The sequence below is a fragment of the Centruroides vittatus genome, unplaced genomic scaffold (genome assembly GCF_030686945.1).
Source record: "Centruroides vittatus isolate TY-2023 unplaced genomic scaffold, ASM3068694v2 contig_12, whole genome shotgun sequence".
Lineage (NCBI taxonomy): Eukaryota > Metazoa > Arthropoda > Arachnida > Scorpiones > Buthidae > Centruroides > Centruroides vittatus.
In genome coordinates this window covers 464,471-487,153 of record NW_027120767.1, presented here as the reverse complement: position 1 = coordinate 487,153, position 22,683 = coordinate 464,471, and the positions used below count along the sequence as shown (strand labels likewise).

At 28.2% G+C, this 22,683-nt stretch overlaps 1 protein-coding gene across 1 annotated transcript; it reads right to left on the bottom strand.

Moving 5' to 3' along the window:
* Nucleotides 1-1,591: 1,591 nt before the first annotated feature.
* LOC136983389 (calmodulin-like protein 4) lies at nt 1,592-22,657 on the bottom strand. The gene is given in 6 exon segments (XM_067280106.1): nt 1,592-2,382; nt 2,483-2,630; nt 2,633-2,667; nt 2,764-2,895; nt 12,337-12,367; nt 22,548-22,657. Coding segments are annotated over 6 exon segments (450 nt in total). The 5' UTR covers nt 22,551-22,657; the 3' UTR covers nt 1,592-2,281.
* Between the last annotated feature and the right edge of the window lie 26 nt (nt 22,658-22,683).

Sequence of the window (22,683 nt, the reverse complement as noted above, 5' to 3'; positions counted from 1 at the left end):
CAAAAATAAAACATTTTACTTTCTCCTGACTCATTCACTTGTAAGAAAATAAACACACATGCTAACTCTTTACATTGAATGTATGATATAAAACTAAATGTTTCTATTAATGTTTTAATAATTTTTAATTCATATTTCTTTTAGAAAAACTAATATCCAGAAATTTATAAAATTTAATTATATATAAAAATAACAACAGAAATTTCTTAAATACATTGTTTTGAAATTAATCATTGTTGTCACTTTTCAATTTTTGTTTTATCTGAAGAGACAAAGTTTAATTATGTAATTATTGTAAAAAAGAATGCTTTTCAATTCTATAGAAAATTTAATATTTCTAATTTATTGTCTAATTTTGTGCAGTTTTTTCTATTCATAAATAAATAAGTAAAATTCATAACTATTAAAATAATTATATAGAGATTTAAATGAAATTTATAATGTTTGATAATTTAGAATTAAAATTAAATGTAATACTGAATATATGGATGCCCACCAGTGGCAGAGTGGATGAAACTACGGAACGCTGGTAGTCAGTCGAGTTCGCACCTCACAATGAGCTGGCCAAGTGGAGTTTTCCAAGTTTTCTTCATGTTTGTAACACCTAAATAGCGGCCAATTTCTCAAAGGAAGTTCTCAAGGGAGGCATCCTCCCTTGGCAGATCACCCACAAATTGTGATGCCATACACAAATGAATATACAAATAATTTAGTTTTCGACTATCTGTCTTCACAGCAATGTTTTATTTATTTAATTTTTTTATCAGAAAACATTACTGTCCATTGTGCAAATGAAAAAATTTAAAATTTGCTTCACATTACTTTAACTACAGAATATCTATTAGAAACGTCAGATAAATTTTAATACTGATATCAAAATATGCAAATGATTGCATATATTATCAAATATCTGATGTTATTTAAAACACCTGATGACAAATTATATTATAGAAAAGTGTACATTCTAATACTCTTTAAATTTTGTTTTAGACTAAAGAAAATATTTGGAACAATTAAATATATACTTTGTCATCATTACTAAAATGTACTCTGTATTTTTTAAATGTAGATGTTTAAAAAAGAGAGAATATAAGTAAGAAAACAAAAGATGTAAATATGTTTCTTAATAATCATTATAAGAAAATTTGAAATAGCTGAGATATTTGTAATAAATAACAATTTCCAAATCAATTATCATTGGAAAATAATAATTTCAATTCTGAAAGAAACCATGAAGATTGCTTCCATATTTACCCCACAGCAAAAAGATTATGTTATCTCTTCTTATATTTTTTTTATTAAAGCTTTTAGCCGTTGTTATATCTGTACAAATTAGAAAAACTTCAACAATTAGAAAGAAAAGATAAAATTTATTACAGTTATTAATGATTTAAATTAAATTTGTCAGACACAAACATAAATTTGCGACAAATTTAAACTTCTTAAGCGAATTTTGTTATCGGTCCCACTTAATTTTTACAAATTATTTTTCAAGTTATACAGTTTAATCAGATTTCATTATTAATTTTTAAGAAATCCATCTGTAATTTAAGAAAATTGATAATGACATTTTTATTGCATTTTATATTACAAAATAATGCAAATTTTTGCAATTATTCTATCATTTAAAGATTCATTCATGTTAAAACAAAAAATCTGGAGGCTTACTTTTTAAGTCATGTAAAGAATTACTATTAAAAAAAAAAATCACTAAATGAATTACTTTCAAAAATTTCACTAGATTGCTTTCATTTGATAAGTTTAATTGAACAATTGTTAATGTAGAGAAACACTCCAATGACCTTGTGTCCATTAATTTAATGCTTGACTGTTCAAGTATCATTTGGCGATTTGCTAATCACAATCGTTTTTATTTCCTATTTTAAAAGCTACTCAATTGAATACTTATATAAATTATAAAAAGTTATATTTTATATAAATATTCAATGAAAACTATTTTAAGAATAAATAGATTAAATTATTGTTCTTCTACATCATTTGTCATGTAAAATCTTTCATTGTTCAATGCTAATTTTAATTTTGAAATAATTTTCAAAACATTTTCAAATTAAATACTTTATTTGTATATTTAAAATATAAAAAAATACTTTTTTTTATTAAAAACTAACAATGGAATGATTTTTTTTAATCTATCACACATTTGTTATTTTAAATTAACTTTTTATAATTTATAAAATCTTTGATTTAATATAAAAATATTGAAAAAAAAACCATTCACCGTAAGAGGTACAGCTGTATAACTAAATTCTATAATATTCATTCAATAATAATCTGGAACCGGAGCGGATACGACACGAATAAAATCTTCGTACTTTACGTATCCGTTAGGAGTTACGTTTGCTTCTCGAAGAATATGATCGACTAAAAAATAAATAAGGTATTAAATAATTTTGTTGAACCATTAAAAACTGTGACAATTTCTTTTATGTAACAGAATACCAACTTTAATATAAAAGTTTACCTTCTCTTGGACTAAGTTTTTCACCCCAGTTGATAAGAATACGACGTAAATCTCTGGCTAGAACTTGACCGGTTCTTCCTTTATCACTGGCTCTAAAAGCCATTAAAATTTCATGTGGGGTGTTTTCTTTCTGACTATGTACATGCATATAATTTCCAAAAAGTCAGCAAAAGATATTTTTCCATCTAAAACATATTTATATATTTTACTGTTTATAATTTAAAATAGAAAATGTGATTGAAATGGATTTCTATTATTATTTAAGTAATGAAAAGATTTACTTTTTTCTTTAAAGTATTTTTTCAGTTCCGTAATTGTGGGACTCATTCCAACAGATCTCATTATTATAGTTAATTCGTCGAGGCTTCGTATTTGCCCGCTGTGCGCATTCAGGTAAAAACAATCCCGAAATTCTAAGGAAAAAAAAAAATCATTTAATTACTCGAAAATTTTTAAAATAAAAGTAATTCAACAGATTATAAAAATATTTAATTACACAAATTATCAAAAGCGTGATTATTTTTAATTAAGTTATATTCATGCATAATGAAATAACTAGAATTTTATTTTTGACATTTATTTAATTAGAATGCATTAGATAATATCTTATAAAAATGGTGCTGACCAATAGTAACTGTTCTACTGAGTGACATTTTATGAATCATTAATTATAATAATAATTTTCTCAAAGTATAAATTAATATAAATTATCTAAAACCTTATGAAACTTGCCCTTTTTAATTTAAAAATTGACCTCTTCTTATGTAATAATTACACAATTCATTTAATAGAAGATAATCCTAATATTTTGTTTAAGTATTTACCTTAGAGATTTTGTTTAAATATTTAATGGACTAAAACAGACAAAACAATTTTTTTAAGAAGTCAGAAGTTAATTTAAACATGAAATATTTCGAGAATATTCTCTCCATTTTTAGAATATCTAAGCAAATAAATATACAAGATAACAATAGAATTTTTAACTTGAAGATAATCTTTAAAATTTAATATTTTTACATAAAACTGACTTTATATATTATTAATATTTGATATGCATAAATTTACTATGAAATTTTATACTTTAAATTTAATAAAAGATTACTGTATCCTAGATGAAAACTGTTTAGCTGAAGAAATATTTAAGTTCTCAAGAAGCCAGAAAATATCTTTTTAATTAAATGAATTTATCATTCAATCATCAGACCTTAGTAGTTTAATGAGCATTGAATTGGTTTAGAAAGCTGTTATTTTTGTTGTAGCAACTGTAAAATTATCAGGGCCATAGACCAAAAAGTAGAAATACAGCTTCACATGTTTTGCTTGCAAATAGAACTTACGGGCTTAAAATTCAAATCCTATTCTTACATAAAATTTAACAACATACCATCATTATCTATTAATAATATTTAATTTATAACTGATACAAAATAAATATGTAAATTTAAACTGGAAATATATTAATCATTTTCTTTTTATTTGTAGATTTTCCTTTTTAAGTATTGAAGATTCTGACATATCGGTATAGATCTAGATACAGTATTTTTAAAATAGAATATATTTATTTACAAATTATTTCTATTTTAAAATCTATTTATATAATCTTCATTACATAAATAAAAATAAAGTATTCATTTTTATTACTATAAACTGAAATGTCGCTTCATAACCCCATTTAAAAGAAATTACATTTTATCTTACATCTGTATCAAATGTCTCAATTGTTTTATCTCAAATGAAGATAATCCAATATAATTGCAGGTAAAAATGCATTTTTTTTTTTTTTTGCATTTTATAGGAAAATAAAGTTTCAAAAACAATATTTCAGCTAATATTTATTTTTCTCAGCAAAATCAGTTTAAATATATATATATATTAAATCTACATACATGTTCATGTAACATCCAAAGTTTAAACAGTTAACAATATAGAAAACTAACAGATATGTCAAATGCCACCCAGACAAAAAGTAACAATATAAACAATTAAATGAAAACCATATGAAGAATTTGGTTATTTTAGCCTATTGTTGTCATGTTTGTCACAATACTTGAATGGTATAGAGTGGTGCAATTTCACTGATCAGGGTAAACAAGAATTAATGTTTTTCAATAAAAAAATAGTCATTGACTTTTGCCTGTACGGATGATACCGTATTTTCTGGCGTATAAGATGACCCCCGACTTTTGAGAAGATTTTCCTGGGTTAAAAAGTCGTCTTATATGCTGGAAAATATGGTAATTTACAATATTCAAGTTTTTCTAATGTTAATTACTATACAGTACCTTTCACAGCTGAATGTGAAATGATAATTGGCCAACCTATCAAATTTCACAAAAAAGGGATCAAATTAAACTCAAAAGCCTTGAAAACCCCTAAAAAATATATCTTGAGCTTGCTGTAACTTTGTATTAAGTAATTTTCCTATTTGAATGCCATCATCCTACTGGTCTGATAGAAAGGGGATGTCTGTAGTGGACAGAGATTGAAGTTAATTAGACCAAAAGTAGTTATTGACATTCTCCTGGATGAAAGGATGGTCCCTGGAAAGTTTCATTGTGTTTGCTCAAACTGTGCTGAAATGTACAAAGAACAATCAATTATTTATTGTGACATCATCACAATGACAGGCTCATCATATTTTTAATTTATTTAATTTAAAACATATGCTCTCCACCTCAAATTAGTAGTGGCTTGCCCCTGTACATCATATTTTTCCTTTAACAATACAGTCATGTTGGTCATCTATCTAACACCTTTCGGTGGAAATTTCTGAATTCAAATAACGTGACTTCTGGTTTGCACCAAAAGTTTGTATATAGTTAATCAGTGCTTCCTGCCCCTAAGATTTCCATATCAGGTCTCATCTTTCACCTATCTAACTACGTTCTTGAGATTAAGGAAAAGACAAATAGACAAACGACAGTGGGAATTTATAGGTCTACAATTTTTTAAATTGCAGCCCAACAAACTAACTAACTTTCTTCTTTATATATTTATATAAAGCATTTTGTCTTCTAACAAGTAAGTAGTGAATAATATACATAAAAATTCTGTTAATAACAGAAAATTTTATATATATTTTACAAAATTACATCTACTTTTCATATTTCTGAACTAATCTAAACTATTAAGGCTTACTTGATTTTTAAAAGTATACAATAAATTGAAAGATGTTATTTGTACTGTACATTGCTGTGTTCAGATATGTGCAGACTTCTTATCTTAATATCTATACTGTAAAATTAAAACACTTTCTTAATTTAACTTAAAAGTTAGTCTTTAGAATATTACATATCTGAAAAATTTTGCAGCACAGTAAAAAAAATAATAAATAAACAGTGAAAAATACATGGAAATATTATGTATAAATCATTTATCAGATAATGATGAAGAATAAATAAATTTAAAAAATGTTAGTTAAAATCTAGCATACTTCAGCAATATCAGATAGAGGAAGAGATCAAATATATTGTAAACTCTAGGTTTATATAAGACTGACTAAAATTACAGTACAGGTGGAACAAATTATTTTTTGCCACAAGAATCTAAACTGTTTCAGTATTGGTAAAAAAATAATTAAATAAGTACTACATAAAGACAAGACAAGAAAATTAAGTAAACAAGTTAATGATGAACAAGACGCAAATACATGTAAAAATTTAAATACCTTCTAAAACCGATAACCGGTGCAAACTATTTTTCTAAATGGCGAACGTTTTCATTGCCCCTCCTGGGCTCTTCCTCAGGCCAATTCTGGATTTGATAATCGAACAGCATAAATAAATGGAACGTGTTCCGTAATTTAAACGATCGAGTACGTTTATACAACCCGGATAGTTATACCGAGATAGTTCGCACCGGTTATCGGTTTTAGAAGGTATTTAAATTTTTTTCTGTTTATACAACCCGGTGTGGGAGAAGTGTTAGCAAATACATGTATTGTGCAAGTGTACGAGACCTGCACAGCCAATTTATTTATAGGCAATTATTATATAGAAGCTACCACCCATTTACTGTGAAAACAAATTAAAGAATATAATAAGAAACCTTCAAAATAATGATAAAAATATCTCTACTTGATTATGCACTTAATAAAAGGATATATCAATACATGGAAAAATGCAAAATTGATAGATAAAATGAATCTCTCGGCAGGAGCAAAAAGAAAAGGTCTAGTCAGATATGCATGCAAAAGTGCCCACAAACCAAACTGAATTTTTTAAATAAAACTTTAAATACATTTTTCCCATTGAAAATATGGCTATACTGTCTCCATTTTTTTTTTCTGTAAATATGTTTCTGGGAGATGAAAAATGTATAGATTGTCAAATTTATTAAAGTGTGGATAATAGTTAAAAAAAAATTAAAAGCTAGTTTTTGTAATAATGAAAGTTTTATTTTGCTTCCAAACTGCATTAAAAATTATTGTAGAATTGTTTTGTATTTCAATCAAAAACTCACTCATATAAAAAAATTTGCTTATTTTTTGAGGGAAAGAAATATCTTTCTCAAGATTCAATAATAGCTTTACTGTATTTGGTATACTTATTCTTCTTATTCTAATTAAAAAAATTACGTAGTAATGCTATTACTTCAGATTCTTCATCAATCCATTGTCTCTCTTAAAAAAAAAGAGATTTTCATAAACCACATAATGAATATCTAGAAATGTCATTTTCTAGAATTATTTCAATTCACAAATTTGTGGATTACTCACTAAAATTATTATTGTCCCATTTGACGCTAGTCCCTTACAAAGAGAATGTTTTATACTTCCAGGAATTTGTTACTGTCCCAGCCTTTTGGTTAGGAAAAGATTATTTGAAAGAGAGTTAACAATTTGCAAATACATTCAAACACCAATGTAACAGATGTCAATAAACTGAAAAAATATTTTGCGTATAGTTAACGTAACCATTTATTTTTTGACTCAAAACGGGACATTGGTTTATTTAGGTTAATTAACAGGTAGTCAATAAAAAAACACTTTTTTAAAGTTATTATATTCAGAAAAAGTCAGTTAGCTTAAAAGTTACGAATTAAAAAATATATATACCCGAAACGTTTAGTTATATTTATATTTATCAGAGGAACAAATTTGCTTTAATATAGCTGGTGATGATTTTAAGTAAGAATGAAACTCTTGGCACGTTTTTTTAATATTCACCTTAATTATCAACATCGCCTTTAGAACTGAAATTTGTAACTGGGTCTTCTCAGATGGCCACAATTTGTTCATCATAGAAAATACTCTTTCTACTGGAGCATTTGTAGCAGGCAAACATAAAATATATTCAATTAAAATAGAAAAGTTTTCATGCTGAAGATTGTTGGCTTGAAAGTGTTTGAATACTTCCACCCAACGAGTTTCCGTGGAAACATTTAGATTATTCCATTCGGTTACTTTCTGCGATGTAATGTAGTTACAAATTAACGAAAATTCGTCAAAAACTTCTGCATCTTTATTACAGTCAATATATTCCTTTTCAATTAATACATCCAGAGATTTTTGAACCTCTTCCCATGCGGGGACCTTTTTTAAATCTGCCCAATAAAATATCTCCATTTCTTTGGTAAGAAAGGAAGTCCACTGCTCCAGATATTCACGGCTTGTTTGATAAAATTCTGTAGCCGCCCTTTTCACAAACTCTTCATCTATGTCAGTAACATTATCTTTCGATTTCACTATTAATTGACGGACCATAAATGGAAGAAACTGATTGGTCTGTTTCTGAGTCAAATTGTCTTTTAGTTGATTGATTTCTTTTGCAGCTTCAATTGCCGATACAGTCTGACCATCCAGTTTCAATACAGCTTGATGAAAACTTGCTGAAAAACGTGTAAAAAATAAAGCCACAATTCGGATGTGGGATCTTCAAAAAAGTTTTTTAGTAACAGGGGACATTTTTCAATACTCAAAAAGTAGTTTTTTAATGGCTGATACATTTTTAAAACCCTTTCCAAGGCAGGCATAAGAGCAAGCCATCTAGTTTTGCTATAGCCGAGCATTTGTTGATATTCCGTTTCAGTTTCGGCACAAAACTCCTTTAGAGCTTCAACTCGAATCGTATAAACATAAAAAAATGAATATATCTTCACAATAATGCTTTCGTAATCTAAGGGTAGCCTGTCTGCAGCAGATTTTATTGCATTGTGAATTACATGGGCTCCACATCCAATACCTATCAATGGCTTTTTCAGTGATGATTGCAATTTCGTTAACACATTGTTAGTTCCTCGCCTAGCCGCACCTCCGAAATTGACGTTGGCATTGTCTCCGCAAAATGCCACGACTTTTTGCTGTCAAATTATTATCTGTCAACACTTGGTTTAAATAATCGACAATGATGTCAGAAGTCTCACCTGGTTGGTCTTGGAGATCTAAAATTTTCACTTGCACACCTACGTAAGGTTGAAAAAAGCGCACTAGAATGGGGTATATTTTCTTGTTACCGTGGTTTGAAGCGTCGTTTAGTATTGTAATACAATTGGACTTATCAAGATCATCATTTAATTCTTTCATTGCTGTAGGCGTCAAAACATTTACTACAATAGTTTCTGATTTCGTACGCGCGCATGAAAATTTGGGATCAAAACATGATTAAATTAATTTCGACGCACAATCATTAGAGCGAAAACTGTGGTTTTCTTGTATCGTGTGATAAGCCCAGACGCCTTCTGCCGCGGCGATATCCAAATCCTTTAAAGTTGGTGCGTCCGATTTCTTGAAAAAGGTTAACATCGAAGAACTCGAAGCGGCGGTACGATCGGCATTTTTATGTTTTTCAGACTTTAAATGCTGTTCAATATCACTGGCACCACCATGGGAAACGCTAAATTCTGTACGACACTTTTCACATCTGACAACTGAGGGAGTATTTATTTGCTTGATAAACGGATATTTTGCTTGTAAGTTAACATTGAACGTACACTTGCGTTTCGGCATTTTAACTTATGATTCCAAAACAAAAGAAGTTTAAGTTATTTACTAGGTACACGAGCATCAAACAACAACAAAACAAATATCAAGAAGTGGGCGAACGAAAAATCTGCCAAACAATTAGTCAACAAAGTGCGAGCGATGACGTCTTCGCCACTCTCGGCTATTGTCGCGTCAACCGACGACGCGGTTTGCTCTCGCACACCGATCGCCTTCGGCCGCCAGCGCGACGGCCGTCCGGCCAGATCGACTACTCAAATTTTCGCGCGGTTTCAGAAAACGAGACAATTTTGCGTCCCAGAGTTCATTTCGGAGACACCGGGACTCGTAACTCTAAAAAGGGACAGTCCCGTTCAAAACGGGACGTCTGGTCACGTTACGTATAGTATATCTTAGTATGCAGCAAAAATACAATAAACAATAAGTAAGCAATTTTACACTTTTGAACAGATGCATTTGAGTATTTACTGGTTTGACTTGGAAAAACCATATAGAATTCCGTAGAATAATGATTTTCACGAGAAATTCTTAATGCTGAGACGTCATTCAAGCTTTGGTTGGCTTTGTTCAAATTTGTGTACTGGAAATTCTAATAGTGTTGCTGCAGCAATTCTTGAATTAGAACAAGAGTGCATATATGTTTGGAGTCAAACTGATTCATGATTACTCTGATTGTTCAAATTGTGTATACAAATGAACTATAGAGATCTGATCAATCTCTATCCATGTATACAAATGCCATCTAGGATCAACTGGATCATGGTCAGACTAATCTGAGTGGAGGGTAGGATCGTTTGGATTGAATAAAATAGATTAAAGATTGCGACCTCCATGGTTAAAGTCAAGCTTATAGTTGAGAGCAAATATTCTTAACTGTCAAAATGAAAAGTATAAATGGTAAATAAAAACATCATTATTAAAATATCTGATAAACTGAGATGAAAAAATAAGTATTAAGAGACAATTTTGCAAGATTGTATGGCAAGAATGCACAACATGCACTCTCCCATTTTGTGCGCAATTTCATTCAGAGTAAATATGACTCAATCCTTTCAGTATGTATACTTTCAGTAACATGTGACAGAAGCAATCTCTATCACATGACAAAGATTGATCCATCTGAAATGAAAAGTAAATGCTCTCCAAGAACAACTATCCCAAAACAGTAAATCTGTTATCGAATTGTGAGAAAGTTATATATATGGACAAGTTTTTGACTGAAATAGTTCAATTGAAAGCCACAATGAAATTTTTGCAATAATTTTTAATACAATTTGGCAACAAAATAAAATTTTGATTATTAAAAAACTGGCCTTTAATTATCTTAATTACATCCACTTAAAAAACATATATTATTGTTAGATTTTTAATCTCTTGGAAACACATTTACAGGAAAAAAAAAAAATGGAGACAGTATTGCCATATTTTCAATGAGAAAAATGTATTCAAAATTTTATTATTACTATAATTTTTTAATTTGGATTTTGTGCCAAAAAATCTAAAATAAAGTTTTTTAGGTGTAACATGATAATGTATACATAAATATACCTATTTTAAAAAATCTTTTTAAATGTTTGTAAAATGAAAGAAAATTAAAGACTGAAAATCACGTTTTCCTCGATTTCTATGAAATGAAAAGGATTGATTTGAAAATGGCTACACTATGGTATAAATGGTATGGTACCAATATAATAGTAAATCATATGTTATATAAAATATTTAAATTAATTTGGGAGACTTTTTACATGCTTATTCAAGCTAGGACCTTTATTCATAATAAAAAATAAAAACAGTGGCAATATATAGAAAACCAAACTCATAATAATAATCAAACGATAGAGCCCAATTAACTATCAACCTAAATGTAGGCTTATGTTAGCAAAGTTATAGTACAATAATTGATCTGGCACCTTTCATTTCGTTATTTAAAACAGTATACTGGTGATTATAACTGATGATAATATTTTAAATACCTATGTTTAGTTTTATTAAATATTTTTCTAAAATATAAAAATGAAATGTTTTACAAATAAAAAAGAAACATAAAAATATATACTTTTAAGCTATTTTATAACTGGAAAAAGTTACAAGATTTTGCAAAACTTGCTGAGTTGATATACATATACAATAAGCTTAATTACAATGGCTGCTTAATTACAACAAATGTTTTTTAATATTTAAAATTCTTTAAACTTATAATATTCTGAAGTTAAATTAAAATTACTTTAAAAACTATAAATTAATGCTTTTAATTTTGAAAAAATGTTGCTTCGATTTTACTAAAATAAAGGCATTATTTTCAACGTTGAAAGTGAATCTATTTACTAAAAATATTTCCTATTATTAATTAACCTTATAAATGTGTTTATAAAAAATTTATTTCTAGTAATGAAGTCTTGTATTTCTAAGGCAACCACACGCATTAGTAATTTTATTTTGTTCCTGGAGTTTATTTACAATATAACAGTTGAAAAACTTATATATAATGTAACTATGAAAGATATTTCGTAGACATTTATTTACTTATAGAAGTTTACAGAACAATTGCTTCATTTATTCACTTCTGAATCTGCCAATAATTTTGCATGATTTAACTCAGAATAATATATATTTTTTAAACTTGCATACATATATTATTTATATTAAATTAAACACTATGACAAATAATGTAATATATTAATATTGGCGTTAATATTTTAATGCATTTTAGTTAATATTGAAAAAAAGTATAATTCAAGAAATCTACCGTATTTTCCAATGTATAAGACGACTTTTTAACCCAGGAAAATCTTCTCAAAAGTCGGGGATCATCTTATACGCCGGAAGATACGGTAACATAGATTCAATTTTATTTCACATTTATAGAATTAGTATGTATGTAAAAATATATAAATATTTGATTTTTTGAACTTACCATCAATATCCTGTTCTCTAAAGAAACGAGCCTACAGAATTTAAATCAAATATTAATTTTCGCCATTAAATTTTCAAAATGAAATCATACATAAAAATTAAAAGAAATTTTCAAAATGAAATCATACATAAAAATTAAGTTTTGTACTAAATCAAATTATAATGAACAAATATTATGTAATTTATTTTATTTTTTTTATACTTATAAATGTGTAGCTAGTGCAAACAGAACAAAAATTTAACAACAAACTAAATAAGTTTAATTATTTAGTTATTAATGTAAACATAACCAAAATAAGGACTATTACACACATTTTTAAGTTTGATAATCACAACAAAAGAAGTATAGAATAAAATTAAATATATCTACATCCAATAGTGTTACCAGAAAATTTTTATGGAGTGCCACAGCTTATGGAAACTGAGAGTGAAGTTTCCTTGACCTCTACTTTCAGTTTCTCCAAAACTGAATTCATGCTCATTTTTCAAAATATTCTTGATCATCACTACTTCAGCCTCAATTATGAAAGTGTCAATATTCAAATCTATTTTTAAGTTACTAATAATATTGTCTGTCAATAAACATTTATTTTTCAATAATCGAAAAGCATTATCCTGATGGAAGCTCCACCAAATTATCTTTATTGACAGTTGACTGTAAGAAAAACATTCATGTTTTTTCTGTTAGTTTATTATCATTATTTTATTACTTATTTAATTTTTTTAGATTTGTACAGATTTGAGAGAAATTTTATGCTTTACTGCAGAGATCTGATGAATCACTTTGTTCTCAAAATTAGCAATAGTGTCCATTATTACTTCACTTGTTTGACCAAGAGTTACATCTTTACTTTGGAAGTATTTATTCGGTACATTCATAATTAATAACACTGATAAAACAAACAAAATTTAGTTCTAAATGAAAGTCAATATACCGAGTTTGTCCACTGAGTTCTTTTCTTATCTTAAACTTGGATGATTTCTTTTTCCAGAATATCGGTGATTATATCCTATCATATATTATATCATAATTACTCAATACAACTTTACAGTTTTCATAACAGCTCCATATAGTAGTAGTATTTGAACTTCTACCTAGTTTTATCATTTTCTACATCTGTACATTATGCATGGAAAGCTTGGGTACAGAAAAATCAATGCTCATTGGATGCCCAGGCAACTGACTTCAAGACTATCGCGTGTTTGGATCATTTGGAATGACATCACCAAGAAGAGTACTAAGTTTTTGAAAGCATCATTGCTTGGTCTCCTAAGGAAAATGCCTGGATGGGAAGAGGTTCAAATTGGGTGATGCTATCATAGCAGCTGTTTGAAATTGGCATTATTTGCAAGAAATGGCATTCTGCTGGTTTAGAATGTTTAATCTCGTCACATGTTGGGACAAGTGCTCAAACCAGTATGATTCCTATGAAGAGTAGTAGAGACTATTAAACATACTTCATTTTATGCAGAAAAATTCAACTGTTTATTATGGTAGAAAATGCTATTGTGAATACTCCCGCACTGAGAAAGGAGCTTATTATTCGATTAACAGATGAACGTGATCCATTTTTCTTGTACATTCTTGTTTTAATTGATGATGATTTTATATATTCATTCATTTCAAAAGCACTTCAATGAAGTCAACCTCTGTATATAAAAAATTTAAAGGTGTTACTTTTTAATTTCTTCTATTTTAATAGAAGGTAGAGAATTCTGATAAGAAAAATGTCTCAAAGTATCACTCAGTCTGAATATGTGTGAAACTTGGCAACACATTGTAATTTTAAAAGAATCATTCATACTGCTAAGTTCAAGAAACCAAAATTATTCTTTATTCAGTAATGTTTTTGACTGTCCTAAAACCAATTGCTTGCAATAAAAATAAATGAACAACAGGAAATGCAAATTTAATTTCATTAATTTAACTGAATAATCAATTTTAAATTTTCGTAGTATCAAAAATGTTAATGAATAAAGAATAATTTTGATATCCTGAACTTATCAGTTTGGCCTTTTAAATTTAGTCATCTAACATTCTATTTTATTCAATGGAATATATATTTCTGCACATTTGTATGAAATGTTCATAGGACATTGCAACAAAATAGATAAGTTAAAGTGAGAAGTAAATATCAATTTCCTGATTTTTAAAACAATAAATTGATATCTTATACTCAAACTACTTTTCTGTATGATACTATTTCATTGTATAATAATAATTATGTATGAGTGTACATTTTATTTAAGTAAGCCAACACTGTAAATAAAAATTTTTATTTGATTTGATTTCCAAATCTAGCACATTTGCTTGTCTGTCATATTTCCTGTTCTGTTTATATTGGATGGTCATAGCTGTACAGTACATACATAAAGTATTACAAGATAATTTAACTAAATATTTTCATTGTGATATTTTTAGTTTTTTGGAGTTATCTGTCATTCAACTGCTATATATTTAGACCAGGGCTTCTTAAACTTTTTTTATTCATGACCCCATTTATGATTGTAATTTTTTTCGCAACCCCCCAAAAAAATATAAAATAAAGATGTATATTTTGCAATATACATTTTGTACAAATTTGTATATAGATTTGTATTGATTTGATATTGAGTATATTGATTTGTATATAAATTTGTATTTTTGAAGATGTATACAAATTTGCAAAAACAATAATGGTGTACTACTACAGTTCACTCTTGTGTTACAATGGAACAGAGACAAATGAATACACTGAAAAGCAACAACACTACACTAGTTCACACTACAATCAGTGTTGCTGAATCGTTGTCTCGCTGCACCAGAAGTGACACAAAGTGCAACTCACGAAACCTAGACACAAAGCATGCCATTTTTGAACTCTCACAAATTATTTTCAATATTTTGCATTAAAATCTTGTGACCCCAAGATTTCGCTAAGCGACCCCAAATGGGGTCGCGACCCATAGTTTAAGAAGCCCTGATTTAGACTATAATGTCAAAATATAGGTTAAATATAACAATTGCGGTATAATTTTTAACTTCTAAATTTTTCTAATTAAACTGCTTATTTTTCTGGTTAGAAAGTTATTCCAAACCATAAAATAAAATAGCTTCAATAAATATCACACTGTAACTTTGTTACAGATCCAAAAACATTATTTATTGATATATATGTCAAAGAATGTCTACTTGCAAAGAAGTTGCCACACAAATTAATAAATATATTTGTTTTACCATTAATACTATCCACTTATATCAGCAATATTAAATGAAGTAATTACTATTCATATTATATTTTTATGATATTAAGGCAAGTTGGCATTGCATCACAACACAAATGAGCAGTGATTAATTGCAAAAAAAAAAAAAAAAAAGTATTTATTAATCTGAAAGGCTCTTTGCAAGTATATATTCCACGGTTTATATAGCAAATATAGAACAAAGATTAATATATTAGCTACACAAGAAAAGATTTGATTAAAACATTTTGAAATAATTTTATATACAAACAAACATACATAAATATAGAATTATTTATGTAGCGCACCACTTTATATATATATATATATTACATATACTGTATATACAATACCAATGTATACTGCCACCACTTGATTATAGAACCAAATCGAAGTAAACACGTGACATTTGTTTTGTAGACTCTATTTTTTTTAATAGACTAAAAGTCTAAGATTTAAAATATAAGATTAAATCACATGAGGGGGAAATCATTAACATTAAGTCTTTTCCAACTGCATTTTTCTTAAAACCTGAATGTTATTTTGTGATTTCAAAATATACATTTGAAAGCCTAGTTCGTTCCCTATTAAATGTTTGTTAACAATATGAAAAGAACAGGAAAAAAAAAGGGCATAAATCATCCTGATAAAATTTACTGATCAAACTTTTTTAAAAAAGAATAAAATCCTTTATAAGCCATACACATTTGTTTTTCTAATTAGATGAAACAGAAAATAATGAATGATAGATGTGAATATTGGAGATGAGATTATGTAACTGATTACTGTATGAACAATATCATCAAAACTCATATCAATAATTTTTTGTTTTTCATCTCCAATAAATTCATATTTGCCTATAAAAAAATTCTATCTTCCTTAAAGTATTACAAGAAAAATATTTTATTTTTAAAAAGTGAATCTATTAAGTTTTTGCTACATTATCATACCGATCTTTTCAGTAAAGTTTTGACTTAGTTTTTAGTTGATGTATAATTATTATTAAATCTGCTTGTTTTCAATAAAATATGTTGTGAAATTGTTATTGGAAGAGTACTGCCATCTATGACTGGAATTTGTTATTATTTATTGTGCTCAATACAAAACAACATCTTTCCACTAAGAAATAAAAATCTTTTATTCGTTAAACAGAAGTATTATATTTTTTTCTATTTGACAAACACCAAACAGTAATCCATAGTCAAAGAAGAATGAACTGAAAGTAAAATTGTATATATACATGCAGAACTTTGTACTTTAATATTAATCACACTAAAAAATTTTGAATTAAAAAATTAACTTTTCTTTATCTAATATTGAAAAACATTTGTAATAAATCAATATTAAAGATGTGGGAGATACTGAAGAAAGGCAGAGAAGGCTCCCTGTGTCCTGCATCCTCAAGGCCTGGTCGGACGAAGACAGGAAACACCGAAGAAAGGCGGAGAAGGCTCCCTGTGTCCTGCATCTTTAAGGCCTGCTCAGATGAAGACAAAATACAGTGAGGCTTAGAGGACTCTGTGTGTTTTGTTTCTTTAAGGCTTGCTCGAGTGAAGAGGCTGACTGGAGATGGAGAGGGCTTTCTGTGTCCTGCTTTATTAAATCGCGCGCAGGTTGAGTATTTTTTTAATTATTATTTTTGGTTAATGAGGTTTGGTATGAGATTGAACTAAATTTTATGGCCCTAACCTGCATTTTATTACAACCAGGTGTATTTATAGATTTCCGTCTTTCTTTATTACTAGTTGTTGTAATATTGCATTTCTTAGTTTAGATAGTAATAATACAGTGAGTTTCAAATAGCTGAGTTCAGGGGTAATTATAAATATTTTCATTGTGCGAGTTTAGAAAGAACTCGACTCAACAAGTGACGTTGGTCACTTGTGGAGTAGGATTCTTCCCAACTCTTGGTGGAACTCTGAAGCAGCCACCTCCACGTGGTGAGTTCTGGGTTGTTGATCGTCTGGCAATGACAAACAGCAGGCAAAAAGCTGCTTATTCCATTTTATCCATTCGGCCACTGCTGCGCAGCTTTCTTATGCTGTTTGATGTTGAAAACCCAAAGTGTTTTGGTGTTTTGTTGAAAAAGTCAAGTACAAAATCAAATTTAAATTTATTATGAACTGCTGATAAATAATTTACAATTGTCCCTTTTGTGATTTATTAATTCTAAAATTGAAATATTTTGTTAAATACATTCTATTATATTAACTCCGGGTTTCTTGACCCTTTAGGGATTGATGAGAGATTGCGGAAATGGCTAAAACTTTGCAAATATTTAAAATACATTTTTCCTGCTCTTAAATAAATGTTTTTTAAAAATTATATAAGAGGTTATATTATATATAATATAGTATTGTATGATATATATACACACATATATATATGTATAGTATATAACATTAAATGGGTCAACAGAAAAAATACTTTTCTAAAAGGGGACAATACATGAAAAAGATTAGGAACCCTTGTATTAATTGGTTTAACCTTTCATTTTTATTGGTTTGTAGGCAACTGAAACCAATCTTCCATCTTACTTTCCCGGCTTCTTATGTATATAACATGGTATATTGGAATTGTATCAACTTTGACCTTCCAAGATTTTAGCCAATTTTGACAATTTCAACCCAGAAAAGCCAAAGAAATTCCTACAATGAGTTGCGTATGTTATGTGTCTCATGCCATCTTTTATGAGATTTTGTTGTGAAAACAATGTTTTTATATTATTAATTATTATAAGGTGACAAAAACCTTAATTTTGAGAGAGGTGATGGGTTTTGTAAAAAAATCATAAATGCTAATAACGAGTAATCTTCGTTAAGTCCAATCTCTCTTGAGATCGCCCACTATTTCCCTACCTCTTCCATCTTTATCATCGTCAATGTCCCTCATAATCAAGTTACCATGCCAAATTTCATGTCTTCATCTTTAATTCATCCTGAGATATTAAATGAAATTGACACCAACATTCATGCTCTCATGCCACATGAATCCACAGATATCTTTTCCATTAATAGCATTTTCAATTTGTTTCTTTTATAAATCTCATCCCTACTCTCAAAATTAAGGTTGTTGCCATTATAGAAGTATAAAACAAAATTTAAAAAGCTAGAAACACAGGATTACTACATAGCAGTATTTTCCAACCTATTTGGTCATGTGACACACAAAATATGGAAGCATTCAAAACACACTTTGCTGGAAAAATTAAAGGCTTACGTATATTATGAAATAATATACATTTGCAATAATACAATTTTAATGACTACGTAAATGTTTATTTGAGAACAATATTCCATTTATACTTGTACAATACTTATACTATTTATGCAACATGATTTTAAAATTGCATGACGCCTCTTTAAGCGATACTGTGATTGAAAAACATTGCTGTATAGGTTAGTGTAATTTGATCTCCAAACTTTTTTGATGGCATACCCCTATGACAAAAATAATTATAAGTTGTACCCTGTATAATATAACATAATATAAATCATTTTGATTAAGTAACACAAAATAAAAACATTGTGTTTTGACTAGTGCTGCATACCTGGTATTACATGTTTAAAAATCTATTGTTTTTGGGTACTCGAATACATGTTAGGACAAGGAATTGGAAGGAATGTCGAGTCTAAATGAATCTCACTTGTCTGCAATAAAACTTTTCAAATAAATTAGAAAAATGTACATATAAAATCTATATTTATAGAATAAATTACTGAGAAAAAGTTGCAAAATTTTCACTATAAATACATAATTCCTGCTAAATTTCCCACTACCCACAATTTGAATTTTTTCTGTGTATGATCACAAGTGATCGTGAGCCTACTTCTTCAGGAGGATGACTGTAAGTTTAGACAGACTGCAAACAGGACACACATACAGTATTTTGAAGGGAAACTTGGCTTAACCCAAGTATCACTTTGAATACCCCTGGGATATGCAAACCCCACTTTGGCAACCATTGGATCAGTGTACACAAAATTAAATGTTTATATTTAAGATTTACAAGAAAATTCCAGAAAAATTGTTTTTAGAATTTTCTTGTAAAATTTTGATGTAATTATCATCCTGGCTATTTACTACTGATTTTATTAATGGTAATTAAAAGAATTTTGTTCTTTAGTTGAAGTTGAATATAAGCAAATTCTTAGTCATTCCAAGACCCATTGGTTATCCTTATATCAAGTAATTGCACAAATATTAGAAATGTATGAGCCACTAAAAAGTTATTTCTTATCTATTGAGAAGCCTCTAGTTGTGCTTAAATCATTCTTTGAAAACCCATTAAATGAAGCATATCTAATGTTTGTACATTCATTAGCCCACAGTTTTCACCAAAGTTTTTTAAAAATGGAGAGAAAATCTAATTGTGTTTATAGAAACAATATTTTGAAAGTTAGGTTAGAAACAAATTTTCTCCCATTGACAGTGAGTAAAATTCTGAAGAAAAATGCAGAATTGGAGAAAGAATGCCAAAATATAAAAAGACATTGCTTGATTATGTATCAGACTGGACTTGAATACTTAAATCATTGGACTGTTCAATTTTTGCAATTCAAAGTTTTTAATTGGATGTCACTTAGAAAAATCCGTCTGGGAGGATGATATGGAAAGTATTGAATATCTAAATGAAAGGAATATTGCAGTTGGCGATTCAAAGTATGTAAATCAGTATAGTTCTTTGAAAAATTATGTAAAGACAAATTCTAATTTAAATGAAAAATCAGTAAGTGAAAAATGGCTTGTTTTTCAAGCAACAGACAATCCGGAATAACATTCTGAATTGCTTAAAATTTGCCAATATGTTTTCAATTCCTGCACACAATGCCACCACTGAAAAAGTATTAAGTCTGGTGGAATCTCAGTGGACAAATGAACGAAACAGAATGGCAACTGAAACAGTAAAAAGTCTGGTTATGGTGAAATTCAACTTTAACAATCGTAATTGTTTAGAATTTTATAACGAAATCTGAAGAAAAAACAAATAACTGCTTAGCAGAGTCAGCACACCAGAAAAATATGATTTCATGCAGCAACCTTAAAATGTGAACAATTAAGCTCGTGTTTCAAGAATACTTTTGAAAAGCATTCATATTTGTAAAGGTTCAATAAAAAATCTTTTTATTTTTTTTACAAAATTGTCCTCCTATGCCTCCTCCTTTTTGACTTTTTCCTACAGGAATTGTCTTCTTTTCGCATCAGGTTATTTGGTAACCCTAACGATATGTCATTTATCTAAATATATATAATATTTTATATATATTAAATAATTATATGATATAATCATTGCAAATTGTAAGAATGTTCTTTTATACAGTAATATTTCTTCTTAATAACTTTTTTAGAAAAAAAAAGAATCTTTGCTTTTATTTAACTTTATGCTAATTTGAAAATGACTCAAATTTTACATATATTTTCAAATATAAAGTGATAAAAAGTGATAACTTTTTAATTTATAGGATGTCAAAGATTCCCATACACTCTTTTTAAAATAAAGGGAAGTGAATTTAATCAAATATCCTAAAAATTTTTATAAGTTAATCAGATACAATCTATTAAATGATATTTTCAAATTGATATTAAGTGGATGGAAATAGGCTCTCCGGTTGTAAAGTCAATTTTTTAAATGGAACATGGAATTTGTTAATTTAAATTCAGATTAAACTCAAAAATAAGACAATTTTTTTCTGAAAATGGATCTATTGACCATAAAATGATCTGGAAAGAGTGATAAACTTTTCTTAGCAAAGCCATATTAGAAGCTATTTCATTGAACTATTTTTCACTTGGCTAAATATTCAGTGTCAACAAATGTAAACTTTATGCTTGTATTTACATTTTCATTTTCAATTACACACCTATCAAATGTGTCATAGTAATCTATGTAGCCATGTCTTGTTCAAATGAATAAGTATATGATAGCTGATAATTTTTGGCGAGTGTCAAGGTACATTTGCTGTAGCCGAAAGATAGTAACATGAGTGTTATTCTAATTAGATTCCTCACTAACAAAATGATTTCTCACGTTTGGCTAATGGAATCAGAAATGAAGTTTTGTTTCAATCTCTTTATAACACAAAAGCACTTCTCTGAAAACCACTTGTAATAAACCACAGTACTACTACTACACAGACCTTTAAAATGCAGTAAAATTTTAATTCTCAATCGTTTTCAGCCATCTTAAACAACCTTCTTCTGGACAGAAAGAAACCAATTTCAATTTAAAAAGAAGAACAAAAGCTGGAACATCTCTTGTAACAAGTTATCTAACTCATATTCCCTTAAACTGTATAATTACCATTTTTTACATAGAATCTATGTAGAAATTTGACACGCATGTTTAAATTTTAGATGTTCTAAAAATGTTTCAACTTGTTTAACACAGCAGAAAACATTCAAGAATTAAAATTGTACTACACATTAAAGGTCTGTGTAGCAGTACTGTGTTTATCACAAATAGACATATCTATCATCTGATTACAGATGAAAAAGCACAAGTGCTCAGTTTGAGCATTTTGTGTGAACAACAATTAAAATCAGCCAAATAATTTGAATTTCAGCCCAAATAGTCCATTTCCGGCCAGTACCAAAGTTGAAAATATCATCATTCAATACAGTGTATTTGATTTGTGGTCTGTAACACCATATATATATATATATATAGGTATGTATGTATGTGTGTGTGTGTGTGCGTGTGCACACACATAAGTGTTTATGTTTATGTGTGTGCTTGTATGTATTTTTAAAATGTAAATAAACAAAAAATCATTCAGAACAATGAATAAATAATTGTATAATTGTGTGGCACTGTCACGTGATAAGAAGGTATTTCAGAAGGGCACGTGATCTTTAAATTTTTCAGAAAAATAAAACACTTTCCTAAGATTAATTTGAAAGAAATTTTTCTCTATTATCCACTAATTTCACACGTGCATACTTCAGCAAAATAGAATATTGGACATTGTAACTGTTTATAATCACACTTACCATATTTATTTCTGATTGTAAACACAAAATATAAATTATTCCCTTTCCCTCTTGCTATTAAGGCCTAAGCATCGATAAAGGGACAATTTATTTGACAATTTTAATTGTATTAAAGTTTTAAAATATTAAAAGTAAT